This window comes from Rhinoraja longicauda, chromosome 35 (assembly GCF_053455715.1).
Source record: "Rhinoraja longicauda isolate Sanriku21f chromosome 35, sRhiLon1.1, whole genome shotgun sequence".
In the NCBI taxonomy this organism is placed as follows: Eukaryota; Metazoa; Chordata; class Chondrichthyes; order Rajiformes; family Arhynchobatidae; genus Rhinoraja; species Rhinoraja longicauda.
In genome coordinates this window covers 19,866,981-19,883,777 of record NC_135987.1, presented here as the reverse complement: position 1 = coordinate 19,883,777, position 16,797 = coordinate 19,866,981, and the positions used below count along the sequence as shown (strand labels likewise).

The 16,797-nt window shown below is 50.9% G+C and overlaps 1 protein-coding gene across 8 annotated transcripts in view; it reads right to left on the bottom strand.

The window, feature by feature from the left end:
- zmiz1a (zinc finger, MIZ-type containing 1a) overlaps positions 1 to 16,797 on the bottom strand; it is a 334,001-nt gene that overhangs the window by 134,375 nt on the left and 182,829 nt on the right. For all 8 annotated transcript variants that reach the window (XM_078428564.1, XM_078428560.1, XM_078428561.1 and 5 more), the window contains exons 3-4: positions 6,326 to 6,446; positions 409 to 522 (exon numbers count right to left, since the gene is read on the bottom strand). In XM_078428564.1, the coding sequence (XP_078284690.1) occupies positions 409 to 522; positions 6,326 to 6,394 (183 nt within the window). In that variant the 5' untranslated portion in view covers positions 6,395 to 6,446. The remainder of the gene's footprint in view (positions 1 to 408; positions 523 to 6,325; positions 6,447 to 16,797) is intronic.

Genomic DNA, 16,797 nt, shown 5'->3' with positions numbered 1-16,797 from the left:
GACAGTGTAGGCCCGGACAGTGTAGGCCCAGACAGTGTAGGTCCGGACAGTGTAGGCCCAGACAGTGCAGGCCCAGACAGTGTAGGCCCGGACAGTGTAGGCCCAGACAGTGTAGGTCCGGACAGTGTAGGTCCGGACAGTGTAGGGTTGGGGGGGGGGGGAGGAGGAGGGGGTGCAGGTGGGGGGTGGTTGAGGAGGGGGTGGAGGAGGGTTGGGGGGAGAAGGGGTGGAGGGAGGATGGGTGGGGGTGGGAGGAGGGACGGGTGAAGGGGGGTTGACGAAGGGGGGGGGGCTGGTGTGAATGGGCCGAGCCACAGAGGGAGAGGCCAGTGTCCACTTCACCATGCCCACTGGGCAGTGAGGCCTGGCACGGAGGGGAGGGGAGGGGAGGGGGGTGGGTGGTCTTACCGTCAGGCAGCCCATCAGACTCTGCTCGAAGGGCCGCTGGAACGCTCGCGGGTCTCCGCACCAGTCCAGCAGCTCGGTGGCGGCGGTGTGGAAGTTGGCCGGGTTCTGGAGGTGCTGCGGAGAGGACAGAGGGGCAGGTTAGCCGGCGGAAAACACAAACACCCGCGGGCCGGAGCAGGCCGGCCTGGAGCCTGCCCGCACTGGCTGGTGGACAGCTGGCCTGGTGTGGTTCGGCCTGGTGTGGTGTGGTGTGGTGTGTGTGGTTCGGTGTGGTGTGGCCTAGTGTGGTGTGGCCTAGTGTGGTGTGGTGTGGCCTAGTGTGGTGTGGCCTGGTGTGGTGTGGTGTGGTTCGGCCCAGTGTGGTGTGGTTCGGCCTAGTGTGGTGTGGCCTAGTGTGGTGTGGCCTAGTGTGGTGTGGCCTGGTGTGGTTCGGTGTGGTGTGGTGTGGTTCGGCCCAGTGTGGTCTGGCCTCACACATGCGCATGTGTGGGCGTGCGCATGTGCATAAGTGTGTATGTGTGTGAGTGTGCACAAGTGTGTGTGTGCAAGTGTGCACGTGGGTGAGTCTGTGTGCAAGCTTGTTGGTCTGTACGTATCTCTGAGTGTATATCTGTGTGCGGTGTATGCGTGTTCGTATGTGTGCGTGTATCTGTGCGTGCATGTGCACGTTTGTGTGTTTAGTGTGTGTGTGTTTGTTCAACAGCAGGCACACAAGCACATGTAGACGTGGAAGGATGTGTACAAATATCCTTGTGTGCACGTAACTGTGAGCGAGGGTGTGTTTATGTCAGAGTGAGGCAGATGGGAAGATAAGGTTGGGTTCTGATGCAATGTTCCCTGCTTTGATCAACTTGGCAATCTTACCGTTCATGGACAACATGTACAATCTTGGAAAATTTGGAAATCAAAATGTTGCTGACACAAAGTGAGACAAACAACAACATAAAACATACACAGGAATGTCAGGGTAGATTTAGAGATACAGCACAGAAACAGGCCCTTCGGCCCACCGGGTCCGCGCCGCCCAGCGATCCCCGCACACTAACACTATCCTACACCCACTAGAGACAATTTTTACATTTGCCCAGCCAATTAACCTACAAACCTGCACGTCTTTGGAGTGTGGGAGGAAACCGAAGATCTGGGAGAAAACCCACGCAGGTCTTGGGGAGAACGTACAAACTCCGTACAGACAGCGCCCGTAGTCAGGATCGAACCCGGCGCTGCATTCGCTGTAAGGCAGCAACTCTACCGCTGTGCCACCGTCCAATATGATCTATGTTCTATGACCGGTCTATGCTGACCTCAACATCCTCTTCTGTACCATTTCCCCAAATCCCACTATTCCTCAATCTATCTAATATCCATCCGCCACCACTTTAAATACTTCTAATGATCCAGCTTGGGGTGGCGCAGCGGTAGAGTTGCTGCCTCACAGCGCCAGAGACCCGGGTTCGATCCCGACTATGGGCGCTGTCTGTACAGAGTTTGTACGTTCTCCCCGTGACCTGCGTGGGTTTTCTCTGAGATCTTCGCTTTCCTCCCACACTCCAAAGACGTACAGGTTTGCAGGCTAATTGGCTTCGGTAAAATTGTAAATTGTCCCTAGTGTGCGTTTGGGTAATGTTAGTGTGCGGGGATCGCTGGTCGGCGCAGACTCGGTGGGCCGAAGGACCTGTTTCCGCGCTGTATCTCTAAACTAAACTAAAAGTCCCCTAAGGATCTAACATGTCTGAACTCCAATGAATGCAGGCAACTACGATGAGGTAGATTTTGGTCGGGAAACTCTCTCATTCCAGGGATTAGCCTGGGGAACCAGTCTCCTCTGTTGCTCGATCTACTTTTTAGGTTAGGGGTCAAAACTGCACGCAGTATTCTAGGTGAGGTGTCAGAAACATTCTGTACAATTAGTAGGTGGACCGACCAGTCTGTTTCCATGCTGCATCTTACAATTCAATTAAAAAAACCTTCCTCTCACAAACACGTAAACACACATGCACTCACTCACAAAGACTCACGTACATACGCTCAAACATGTATACATACACGTAAACCCAGACACAGACACACACATACACAAACACACATGCACTCACACAAAGACACACGTACATACGCTCAAACAAACATGTATACACACACGTAAACCCAGACACAGACCCAGACACATACAAACACAAATGCACACACAGACACACACACACAGAATGCACACAGACACACAGAAAAACATACACACATGTACGCCTACACAAACACACAGATGCGTGCACACACACACACATGCGTGCACACACACAGATGCGTGGACACGCGCACACACACACACACAGATGTGTGCACATCACACACACACATGCATACACACAGATGCATGCACACACACACACACACAGATGCATGCGCGCACACACACACACACACAGATGCGTGCACACACACCACACGCACAGATGCATCGACACAGCATGTTCTGACTTCCTTATCTATTATTCAGTAGCTGGCAGAGAGCGCAGTCGTTTTTGGTAAACCGGCTGAGATAAGGTGTCCTTTGTTTTGCTCCCAGCTGTGGCCCACAGTGAGTGGAGCATCATCTCCAGTTGTGGGTTTGAGAACATGCTGTTTCACGCAGATAAGGACGGAGGAAATCAGCACTTTGGGAGGGGGAGAACTCTCAGAGATCACCCTCACCACTTCTGCATCGAAGAAGCAACAACCCACATGAAGATAGACACAAAAAGCTGGAGTAACTCAGCAGGTCAGACAGCATCTCTGGAGAGAAAGAATGAATCTGAAGAAGAGTCTGGACCCGAAACGTCGCCCATTCCTTCTCTCCAGAGATGCTGCCTGTCCCGCTGAGTTAATCCAGCATTTTGTGTCCATCTTCAGTGTAAACCAGCATCTGCAGTTCCTTCGTACACGTTAACGCACTTGAAATTGGGCTTCAGGCGAGAGCGGGCTGCCTGGTTGTGTTTGGGTTTGGATTCCTTCGTTTGTAGTTTGGCAATAACGAAGCCAGGATGGTACTGGGATGGTGGGGCTAACCTCGTTTGGAACGCGGTGGGCTTCATAAGTTCCAGGAGCAGATTTAGGCCATTCGGCCCATCAGGTCTACTCCTCCATTCAATCATGGCTGATCTATCTTTCCCTCTCAACCCCACTCTCCTGCCTTCTCCCCAGAACCCCTGACATTGTTCTAAGGGGGCGTGGCTGTGTTCTGCAGCTGTGGCTCACCGGCAGTCTCTCCGTTTTTTTTCTTCGTTTTTTTGTCATTGTCGTTGTTAAATGTACGTTTTGTTTTATTTTTAATTCTGTGTATGTAGGGGGGTGGTGGGGGGGTTGGGGGAAACCTTTTTTCAAATCTCCTCCTCAACGGAGATGCGACCTTTACCGTGTCGTATCTCCGTTCGCGCTACGGCCTAACATCGTGGAGTCGGCGGCCTCCAGCTGGGATCGACCTCAAAGACTCCGGTCGCAGGGCCTGGACTTACCATCTCGGAGGCTTCGGCCGTGGGCCCTGCAGACCGCAACATCGGGAGTTCGCAGGTCCCTGGCTGGCGACCGGCTTTTGGGAGCTCCAGCCGTAGCAGCTTCGACCGTCCCGAAGCGCGAGGTACGATCAACCCGCCCGCAGGCCCTTCATCACCCTGCGTGGCCCGGCCGCAGCACTTTCCATCGCCCGGTGGGGGCTCAGGACTCTCATCGCCCTGCTCGGCTCGGCCCTGGGACTTTCCATCGCCCAGTGGGGGCTCAGGACTTTCATCGGCCTGCTCGGCTCGGCCCTGGGACTTTCCATCGCCCGGTGGGGGCTCAGGACTTTCATCGGCCTGCTCGGCTCGGCCCTGGGACTTTCCATCGCCCGGTGGGGGCTTCAAAAAGTTGGGAGCCTCGATCACCTCGTGGCGCCACGGGAGAAGAATGAGGAGGAGATAAGACTTTGCCTTCCATCACAGTGAGGGTATGCCTTGAGCAATCACTGTGATGGCTGTTTTGTGTAAAAAATTATATCTGTGTGTCTTGTGCTTTTTAATGTCTACTGCCGGACCCTGACGTGAGAGGACGCTGGCGTTGTGTATTCACCGCTTTTCCGTCAGGATAGTTTGTCTGTTTGTTTCTATGTTAATTGTTTTTGTAAAGCGCTTTGAGCATGTGATAAGGCGCTATATAAAATAAATGGATTATTATTATTATTATTAATGAGAGGAAGGCCCGGTAGCAGAAGCTTCCACGTCGCGGGGCTGGAAACTGGAAGTGTCCTGAGCTAATTCTGCTACCACCACCACCATCTATTGTACAAGTGATGGCTCCCACTGATCGTCGCCGGAAGCTAACACCCTTTTGAGGACGGATGATGACAGTGATGTAACATTTGAAACGTAGGAGATGAACACGAAAGAAGAAGAATGAAAGGAGAATTCTTGGGTGGAGACGCCCCAGGCTTGAAGCCTGATTTGAATGGATTTGGCAGATATGGAGTCAACATGCTCGACCCATGGACGAACCATCTCCTCCTCCACCTGAGATCTAGATCAGGTGGACAGTGGATGGCCAAGAGGGTGGCTCACCACCACAGGTTCACTCGGAGATGGGCTACACATACTGGCCTTGCCTGCAACCTCCACATCCTGTGGAAGAATAACAAAATACAATCGCCCCACTCATCCCAACATGCATCGAGGGACTGTGATGTGAGATAAGGCAGCTGACGTCAGCGAGGGTTAGCCTGAGGGGGAGCACACAGATACTGATCCTGACTGTGCAACCAGCCTATCAAACACTACAACCTCCATTACGCTCTGAACTACATAGACCATTATTGTTATTATGCACAATTAATGTTTGTGTTTTACGTGTGTGTGTGTGTGCATATATATATATATATATATATTTGTGCATGTGTGTGTGTGTGTGTATATATATATTTGTGCATGTGTGTGTGTGTATGTGTGCATGCGTGTACATGTGTGTGTATATATATATATATATTTGCGCATGTGGGTGTGTGCATGCGTGTGCATGTGTGTGTGCATGCGCGTGCGTGTGTGTGTGTGTGTGTACGTGCGTTTGCGTGTGTGTGTGTGTGCAGGAAGGAACTGCAGATGCTGGTTTACACCGAAGACAGACACTAAATGCTGGAGTAACTCAGCGGGACAGGCAGCATCTCTGGAGAGAAGGAATGGGCGACGTTTCGGGTCGAGACCCTTCTTCAATAGACAATAGACAATAGGTGCAGGAGGAGGCCATTCAGCCCTTCGAGCCAGCACCGCCATTCCATGTGATCATGGCTGATCATTCTCGATCAGTACCCCGTTCCTGCCTTCTCCCCATACCCCCTGACTCCGCTATCCTTAAGAGCTCTATCTAGCTCTCTCTTGAATGCATTCGGAGAATTGGCCTCCACTGCCTTCTGAGGCAGAGAATTCCACAGATTCACAACTCTCTGACTGAAAATGTTTTTCCTCATCTCAGTCCTAAATGGCCTACCCCTTATTCTTAAACTGTGGCCCCTTGTTCTGGACTCCCCCAACATTGGGAACATGTTTCCTGCCTCTAACGTGTCCAACCCCTTAACAATCTGATATGTTTCGATAAGATCTCCTCTCATCCTTCTAAATTCCAGTGTATACAAGCCTAGTCGCTCCAGTCTTTCAACATACGACAGTCCCGCCATTCCGGGAATTAACCTAGGAAACCTACGCTGCACGCTTCAGTCTGAAGTTTGAAGGATCACCCATTCCTTCTCTCCAGAGATGCTGCCTGTCCCGCTGAGTTACTCCAGCATTTTGTGTGTCTATATCTTCGGTTGAAGCCAGCATCTGCAGTTCCTTCCTACTCATGACAGTTAAGCTGTTGCGTGGTGAGGCAGGAGTGGTGAACGATGCATGGGTCGGCTGGAGAGGCTGGCTCTCCTGCTTACCTGCTTAATACACTGCAGACGATCGTTAGTCTGCTGGATGTGTCTGTCCATGGAGGTTACGGTGTTCATCTTTATCCTCGCTTCCTTCCTTCTACCTGTCAGCCATTAAACTTTTTCCACTCTGCAAGAAGCAAAAACAGAACACAGTCACTACGGGAGGTGGGGTGAGGGTGGGGGTTTGAGAGACAAACAGGCTGACTCAGGAACTTCACAGCCTTTTTGCCTTTTTGCAGATAGACATAGAAACAGAAAATAGGTGCAGGAGTAGGCCATTCGGCCCTTCGAGCCAGCACCGCCATTCAACATTATCATGGCTGATCATCCAAAATCAGTACCACGTTCCTGCTTTCTCCCCATATTCCTTGATTCCGTTAGCCCTAAGAGCTAAATCTAACTCTCTGTTGGACAATAGATGCAGGAGGAGGCCATTCGGCCCTTCGAGCCAGCACCGCCATTCAATGTGATCATGGCTGATCATTCACAATCAGTACCCCGTTCCTGCCTTCTCCCCATACCCCCTGACTCCGCTATCCTTAAGAGCTCTATCTCGCTCTCTCTTGAATGCATTCATAGAATTGGCCTCCACTGCCTTCTGAGGCAGAGAATTCCACAGATTTACAACTCTGACTGAAAAAGGTTTTTCCTCATCTCCGTTCTAAATGGCCTACCCCTTATTCTTAAACTGTGGCCCCTTGTTCTGGACTCCCCCAACATTGGGAACATGTTTCCTGCCTCTAACGTGTCCAACCCCTTAATAATCTTATACGTTTCGAGAAGATCCCCTCTCATCCTTCTAAGTCCTTCTTGAATACATGCAGTGGATTGGCCTCCACTGCCTTCTGTGGCAGAGATTTCCACAGATTCACAACACTCTGGGTGAAGATCTTTATTTGGAACATAGACCAGTACAGCACAGTGGTCCCTTCGGCCCACAATGTCCATGTCGAACATGATGCCAAGTTAAAGTGATCTCATCTGCCGACATGTGTTCCATATCTTTCTATTCTCTGTACTTACATATGCCTATCTATAACCCTCTTAAAATGCCACTGATGTCTCTGCCTCCACCACCACCCCTGGCACTAGGGTTGCCAACTGTCCCGTATTAGCCGGGACATCCCGTATTTTGGGCTAAAATTGGTTTGTCCCGTACGGGACCTCCCTTGTCCCATATTAGTAGGGTTGCCAACTCCCTCACTCCCAAATAAGGGACAAAGGGTGACGTCACCGCCCCGCGCCCCACGTGACCTCGCCCAGCCAGCGGCCACGTGCTCCCGCTCCACCAATGGCGGCCGCCATTGGTGGAGCGGGAGCACGTGGCCGCTGGCTGGGTGAGGTCACGTGGGGTGCGGGGCGGTGACGTCACCCTTTGTCCCTCCTTTGGGAGCGAGGATGTTGGCAAGCCTACACAACAATGAACAGCAAGCCCTGGGCCCAGTGTCCATCCATCACTTCATCCATGCATCTTTCAAATGATTTTCAAGCAGCTGGGAAAATGTAGCATTTTACTCCAATTGCTTTGAGAGCAAAATCCCTGCTTTTAATCCCAACACGTGTTCGAATCTGGACCTAATTCCAAATAAAAAGCAGCAGATCTCTTTATTCATAAGTTCATAAGTGATAGGAGCAGAATTCGGCCATTCGTCCCATCAAGTCTACTCCGCCATTCAATCATGGCCGATCTCTCTCTCCCTCCTAACCCCATTCTCCTGCCTTCTCCCCATAACCCCTGACACCCGTACTAATCAAGAATCTATCTATCTATCTCTGCCTCAAAGATATCCATTGATTTGGCCTCCACCGCCTTCTGTGACACCTTCAAAGTGAGATTTAGTACCAACTGGACGTTTCAGGCAAACTAAAACATTCTTAAACATCGAATGGCAAAGCCCGAAACGGTAGCGCAGCGGTAGAGTTGCTGCTTTACAGCGAATGCAGCGCCGGAGACTCAGGTTCGATCCTGACTACGGGTGCTGCACTGTAAGGAGTTTGTACGTTCTCCCCGTGACCTGCGTGGGTTTTCTCCGAGATCTTCGGTTTCCTCCCACACTCCAAAGACGTACAGGTATGTAGGTTAAATTGGCTGGGTAGATGTAAAAAATTGTCCCTAGTGGGTGTAGGATAGTGTTAATGTGTCTGCCTTCGATTTAAACCAGCATCTGCACTGGGGGGAATATGCAGAGGACCAATTAACCTACAAACCCTCACGTCGTTGGGATGTGCGAGGAAACCGGAGCACCCGGAGAAAACCCACGCAGTCACGGGGAGAACGTGCAAACTCCACACAGACAGCACCCGAGGTCGGGATCGAACCCGGGTCTCTGGCGAAGTGAGGCAGCAGCATGTGTGTGTGCGTGCGTGCGTGCGTGCTTGTGTGTGTGTGAGTGTATGTTCAGGAAGGAACTGCAGATGCTGGTTTACACCGAAGATAGACACAAAATGTTGGAGTAACTCAGCGGGACAGGCAGCATCTCTGGAGAGAAGGTCTCTGGCAATGTGACCACACGTAAAGACGTTGGCAAGAACTCCTCCCATGTTAGCTTTCTTCACTCACTCATCCTCAGGAATCTTGGTGCAGCTGGGTCACACTGCCTCTAGCTCATGTTGTTCTCATACTGTTGTCTCCAGAATCTCATGGAGCCAAGAGATTCTGCTTCTAATGATTTAGCAGTGCAGTCTTATCTCAGGCTGATGTACCGTCACTTTGACAACCACGATCAAAGTCTTCTTCAGCTGGCGGACTCAATCTTTACAAACTGGGGTGAGCAGGGACTCTGGAGAAAGCCCACGCGGTCACGGGGAGAACGTGCAAACTCCGCCCGTAGTCGGGATCGAACCCGGGTCTCTGGCGCTGTGGGGCAGCAACTCTACCGCTGCGCCACCGTGCCGCCCCGCAGTGCCACCGTGTCTTTGAGGAACATGGAGACGATTGGTAGCAAACTATGTACTAAAGAATGAGTCTTTTTTAACACTCATATTTATTTTACATTATCTGTAAGTATTATTGTTTCATCTATTTTGTGTTTTTGTGTTTTCATGACTGTTGGCAGATCAATTCTGGGATAAATAAAGTCCTATCGTATCGTGTCGTGCCATGTCCTATCATGCTTACTGACCTGCTATCATGCTGCAAGTAAAACTCTCACTGTTCCTTTATCGGTACATGTGTCAGTGAAACACTCTTGCCTCTTGAAGTTATCACTCCAATAAACTTTATGATTCAAAATGTAAATAAAAAAACAGAAACTGCAGGAAATACTCAGCATGTCAGACCACCCTGTGAGCAGAGGAACCGTTTGTATTACTGGTCAAAGTCTCTTTGTCGGAACTGAGTAGGAAATGAAAGAAACCTGAAAAACTGCAGGGAAGGGGGCGGGGGGTAATGCCTGTGAGAGGAGAAAAGCAGAGCGATCAAGGGGATAAGCCGAAAGACTGTGTAAGAAAGTTCTGCAGATGCCGGTTTAAACCGCAGATAGACACAAAATGCTGGAGTAACTCAGCAGGACAGGCAGCACCTCTGGAGAGAAGGAATGGGTAACGTTTCGGGTCGAGACCCTTCTTCAGACTGATGTCAGGGGAGTGGGTAGGAAAGTAACTGCAGATGCTGGTACAGATGCTGGTAGATTCTGAAGAAGGGTCTCGACCCGAAACGTCGCCCATTCCTTCTCTCCAGAGATGCTGCCTGACCTGCTGAGTTACTCCAGCATTTTGTGAAAAAATGATGCCTGACCCGCTGAGTTACTACAGCACTCTGTGAAACGTCACCTATCCATGTTCTCCACAGATGCTGCCTGACCCGCTGAGTTACTCCAGCACTCTGTGAAACGTCACCTTTCCATGTTCTCCACAGATGCTGCCTGACCCGCTGAGTTACTCCAGCCCTCTGTGAAACGTCACCTATCCATGTTCTCCACAGATGCTGCCTGACCCGCTGAGTTACTCCAGCACTTTGTGATACCTCAGGGCAGGGGAGTGGGTGGTGCATAGATGGGGAAGTGTAAAGATAAGGAATTGTAAGGTGTGAAAACAAGACCAATGAATAGAGATCAAGGAGGATGTAGAAGGTGACAGCAAAGCAAACAGAGATAAAATGTGTAGGAAGGAACTGCAGATGCTGGTTTAAACCGAAGACAGACACAAAAAGCTGGAGTAACTCAGCGGGACAGGCTGGGAGAGAAGGAATGGGTGACGTTTCAGGTCGGGACCCTTCTTCAGACTGATAAAATGTAGTCGGAGGCAGTAAGACTGGTCAGTTAACGGGGAGGTGAGAAGGAGGGTGAGGGCTACTTGAAGTTAGTCAGAGGTTAGACGTTCAGCTGTGAGGTTGCCTGGTCATGAGGGAATGGGAACGCTCAGAGAGTGAGAGCATGCGTGTGGGAGCTATGAGTTTTATTTTACATTGTTACTGTATAAGTAACAGGTCCCATCTTCCGTATTGTATCTGAATATGTTTTCGGCCAGAGTTAAGACACAATGCAGTGAAACTACAAGAGGACCATTCAGCCCATCGAGTCTAACCCAGCTCGCACATTCATGGCCAATCTCCATTATTTGCCAATGTGGAACATAGAAAACAGAAAATAGGTTCAGGAGGAGGCCATTCGGCCCTTCGAGCCAGCACCGCCATTCATTGTGATCGTGGCTGTTCATTCACAGTCAGTAACCCGTGCCTGCCATCCCTTGATCCCTAGCCCCTCATGGCTATTCCAGTGACAATTGGGGTGGGAAGTTGGGTGAAAGTTTCCAAAAGAGGGAGGGAAGTTTGAAAAGGCCAGCGCTGGGGAAGTCTCTCGTCCATTGTCCATGGTTCCACATCAATCCAAACCACCGGCTTCAAATCAGAATCCAAGAAAGGTTGGAGCAAGCAGGGAGGAATGATGAAATCATGGGATCATGAGATGCCGATGCATGTGATCACACCCTCCTCCTCCTCCCCCTCTCCGATCCCCTGACCAGCCCAAACCCCAAGGGTGATTGCAGTCACCGAGAGATCTGTTCTGTGTGGATTAGGAAGCCGGGAGTAAAAAGCCTTTCATTCAAAGAGAGCTTGCGTTTCTCTGATGAACAAAGTGCTCTCCAGACTTCACTTCTACCCGCTTGGCTTCATGCAGCAGGCAGACTCAGTCTGAAGATGGGTCTCGACCTGAAACGTCACCCATTCCTTCTCTCTGGAGATGCTGCCTGGCCCGCTGAGTTACTCCAGCATTTTGTGTCTGTCTTCAGGATGGGTCTGTCCATCTCACGGGCGTCTAAAAAACAGGCAGCTCACAAAATCCCGCGCTCGAAAGGTATTATTCGATGCCGATAAGCATTTGCACTGGTTTTCAAAGTTACCAGTGTGAAAACCCATCTCTGCATTAGCAGGTGTCTGTGGCTGGTGTCTGTATGTCTGTTTGTCAGGAGGACCTGGTTTTAAGTCACACGTGAACACAAAGTTCAGCGTCATCCGACAGACCGTGCCTCAACAGTGTTAGGCTCACACCGTTTCACAATCTTACTTTAGTTTAGTTTAGTGGTACAGCGCGGAAACAGGCCCTTCGGCCCACCTGGTCTGTGCTGATCAACAATGACCCGTACCCTCATTCTATCCGACACAATAGACAATAGGTATAAGAAAATAACTGCAGATGCTGGTACAAATCGAAGGTATTTATTCACAAAATGCTGGAGTAACTCAGCAGGTCAGACAGCATCTCAGGAGAGAAGGAATGGGTGACGTTTCGGGTCGAGACCCTTTCTCAGACTGAAGAAGGGTCTCGACCCGAAACGTCACCCATTCCTTCTCTCCCGAGATGCTGCCGGACCTGCTGAGTTACTCCAGCATTTTGTGAATAAATACCTTCAATAGACAATAGGTACAGGAGTAGGCCATTCGGCCCTTCGAGCCAGCACCACCACTAGGGGCAATTTACAGAGGCCTATTAACCTACAAACATGCGTGCATTTGGAGTGTGGGGGGAAACAGGGGCACCAGGAGAAAACCCAGTGTGCAGTTTGTACGGAGTTTATACGTTCTCCCTGTGATTGTTTGTGTGCAAGTTTGGGTGTTCCTCATCTTCTCTTCTCTTCCTCCCTTTCTGCAGGGACCAGTCTCTCTGGGACTCCCCGCTACAATGAAGCTTGTGACCTTCATCTGTCTGAGATTTTTGTGCGGATGAGGTATTAGATGAAGTTGGAGAAGTCAACGTTCATACCGCTGGGGTGTAAGCTGCCCAAGCAAAATACGAGGTGCTGTTCCTACAATCTGGAGGAGGCCCAGGACAGAAAGGTCAGTGTGGGAATTGGGGGAGGGAGAGTTAAAGTGTTTGGCAACCGGGAGATCCTTCTCAGTTCTTCTCTCTTTCTCAGATATGACAATGCGGCTCTGATCTCAATGGTCCAACGGTGTTTCTGAAACATTAACCAGGCTGCTCTTTCCACAGATGCTGCCTGACCTGCTGGGCGATTTTCTGTTAACATCTTCAAAGAATCGTGTTTCCCAGGGAATCGAGTCTCCATGTTGGATATTTCTGCCGACACCAGACCTCCACGTTTGAGGCTTCTTCCAATGCGCTGGGGAGAAGGGTGCTGGTGTAGTTTAGTTTAGAGAAACAGGCCCTTCGGCCCACCGAGTCCACGCCGACCAGCGATCCCCACACACTAATGCTATCCTACACACACTAGGGACAATTTACATTTTAATACCAAGCCAATTAACCTACAAATCTGTACGTCTCTGGAGTGGGGGAGGACAATAGACAATAGACAATAGGTGCAGGAGGAGGCCATTCGGCCCTTCGAGCCAGCACCGCCATTCAATGTGATCATGGCTGATCATTCACAATCAGTACCCCGTTCCTGCCTTCTCCCCATACCCCCTGACTCCGCTATCCTTAAGAGCTCTATCCAGCTCTCTCTTGAATGCATTCAGAGCATTGGCCTCCACTGCCTTCTGAGGCAGAGAATTCCACAGATTCACAACTCTCTGACTGAAAAAGTTTTTCCTCATCTCAGTTCTAAATGGCCTACCCCTTATTCTTAAACTGTGGCCCCTTGTTCTGGACTCCCCCAACATTAGGAACATGTTTCCTGCCTCTAACGTGTCCAACCCCTTAATAATCTTATACATTTCGATAAGATCCCCTCTCATCCTTCTAGAGGAAACCGAAGATCTCGGAGAAAACCCACGCGGGTCACGTACAAACTCCGTACAGACAGCGCCCGCAGTCAGGATCGAACCCGTGTCTCTGGCGCTGTGAGGCAGCAACTCTACCGCTGAGCCAGTGAGCAGGCTGGGGTTAGTTGATGGTTTGAGTGCAAATGGAGAGTTCATCTCCAGGTCAATCACGGCTTGTCAATTTAAATCTGCCCGGCAAAATCAGGACCAAAACTCGCTCTGTTTTACGAGCTGCTGCCTGACCCTGTGAGTGACTCCCAACACTTTGTGTTGTGGTCGGCTGCAAACACTGGCCCAGCTGGCTGCTGTGCTCCAGATACTACGCTGCATTTGGACGCGTAAGCATTGTTTACACATGAAAGACATTTACATGCAGGAAAGGCTGCGGGAAACGTCAAAGCAATCTTTTCCAAGTCAATAGATTTAATATTTTCTAGGTTCAGCAACGGGGAACGAAAAGCCAAATGTCTGATTAAATGATGCACAGAGACTTCAACATGGTAGGCTGGGGTTTGTGTGCGAAGCCAATTCTTCCAGCAACACACCACCAGGTGACTCTGTTCACTGCCGGAGTCAGAGTTCCCTTCACAAATTGTACAGATCGGCCTCTTTAAGGCGTGACACACGCACACTGCAAATACTCAGCCACTGTTTCCCAACGGGGCCCCCACAGGGCCGACACAACCTGCCTGACCCAGCGCAGTGTGCAGGAAGGAGCTGCAGATGCCTGTCCAGACCGAAGAGAGACACACAAAGCGCTGGAGTAGCTCGGCGGGACGGGACGGGACGGGCGGCGTCTCTGGGCGATAAGTCCGAAGAAGGGTCTCGACCCGAAACGTCGCCCGGACGTTCCTTCTCTCCAGAGATGCTGCCCGTCCCGCTGAGTTACTCCAGCACTTTGACCGAGCACAGTTATTGATCATCGATGTGTTGCCGACACACACGCAGTTGGCAATCCGGAGATCACATCCCTTGCACGCACTGCGCTCCTGCAAGAAATACTCCACCCCCCCTCGCCTCTCCTCTCACTTCTAATGGAGCCCCTTGCCTCCCCCCCCCCCTCGCCTCTCCTCTCACTTCTAATGGAGCCCCTTGCCTCCCCCCCCATTCCCCTCACGGCCTGGTACTGATTGACCACCCTGCCACAGCTACCAATGGCTGACCGCTGCTATGGCCACGCAACATACAATGCCGCCAGAAGCTGGAGGGGCAAGGGTTAAAGGTTAATTCAATCATTAGACACTTGAGGAAAGGAAATTCTCTTTAATAAACCTCCTGGTGGTGGATGGTGTAAAAGCCGCCCCCAGCTGCTGGCTGCTCTTTGTGAAAGGCTGGCAGACAAAGGGGGGCCGGCTGGGAGCAGAGGGCTGGCCATCCCTTGCTGGCCTCCAGCACAGAGGCTGTGCCATTGTGTCCCTGCACACATGCTGGTAATCTGAAACTGCCCCAGGCTCTCCCAGATCACACACTGTGTAGGTGTGTGCACACACGCACGCACGCACACACACACACCATGCACACATGCACACACACACACACATGCACACATCACACCATGCACACACACACACAATGCACACACACACAATGCACACACGCACAGACACACACACACACCATGCACGCACACACACACACACACCAGGCACACACACACACACCAGGCACACACACACCATGCGTACACAAGTCGCACGCATGCTCACACACGGACGGACCCACTTGCAGACACAGCCCAATGTTCACAGAGCCAAGCTGCCAGGGCAAGCCAGAGTCAGCAAGGTGACGGGCAGGAGTACAATCCAAACTGGGCTGTGGGCAGGAGACTGGGATGTCACGTCAGCAGCACAGTGTGTGCACGCGTGTGTGTGTCTAGTCAGTGTGTGTGTGTGTGGTGTTTGTTGGGTGTGTGTGTGCGTGTGTGTGTGTATATGCTGTTTGCTGTGTGTGTTGGTGTGTGTGTGTGTGTATATGCTGTTTGCTGTGTGTGGGTGTGTGTGTCGGTGTGTGTGTGCGCCTGTGTGTGTGTATATGCTGTTTGCTGTGTGGGTGTGTGTCAGTGTGTGTAGGTGTGTATGTGGGTGTGTATGTGGGTGTGTGTGTGTGTCGATGTGTGTGTGTGCTGTTTGCCGTGTGGGTGTGAATGTGCGTATGGAGTTACATGCAAGGATGTGTATTTGTGTGTGCGTATGCTTTTAGTTGTGTGTGTGTGTGGGTGTGCATGGGGGTGTATGGGCCTGTGTAAGTGTGTGTTGTGTGTGTGTTTGTGTCTGTGTGTGTTGTACATGTTTTGTGTTCTGTGCGTATGCGTCTGTGTTTGTGCACATGTGTCTGTGATGTGTTCACCTACACTGCCTCTGTCTGAAGAAGGGTCTCGAACTGAAACATCGCCCATTCCTTCTCTCCAGTGATGGTGTCTGACCTGCAGCATTTAGTGTCTATCTTGATTCAGAGACACCTCCCATGTAAAATCCTCACCCTTGAGCTTACACTCCTCTACGACCCCCTCCACTCTCTCCTTGAGGTTGTGTTGGCACGGTGGCGCAACGGTAGAGTTGCTGCCTTACAGCGAATGCAGCGCCGGAGACTCAGGTTCGATCCTGACTACGGGCGCCGTCTGTACGGAGTTTGTACGTTCTCCCCGTGACCGGCCTGGGTTTTCTCTGAGATCTTCGGTTTCCTCCCACACTCCAAAGACGTACAGGATTGTAGGTTAATTGACTTGGTAAATGTAAAAATTGTCCCTTGTGGGTGTAGGATAGTGTTAGTGTGCGGGGATCGCTGGGCGGCCTCGGACCCGGTGAAAAATCTAAACCTTCCTGTGCATGGTGCATGACCATTCTGCTAAGTTTCAAAGGCTACAGGAAATTAGATTGGGGTCAGAGATACAAAGACACCAGGCTGTTGTTGTGTATGGAGTGGCTATGTGGACCACCTGAGGATTCCTCAGAAGACTGAGGAAATCCAACACGTCTCATAAGGTCATAGGAGTAGAATTAGGCCATTCGGCCCATCAAGTCTACTCCACCATGTGTGATTCACCTCATGGATTGTACCTCATTGAGGACATTTGACTTTGTCCATGAACCTGATGCACCACAATTTAGTTTAGATCCTTCCTACACAAGGTGTAGAAGCAAGCACCACAGTTAGCTGAGTGTGTTGGAAAATAACTGCAGACGCTGGTTTAAATCGAAGGTAGACACAAAATGTCTCGACCTGAAACGTCAACCATTCCTTCTCTCCTGAGATGCTGCCTGGCCCGCTGAGTTACTCCAGCATTTTGTGCCTGTCTACCCACGGTTTGCTGAGTGGT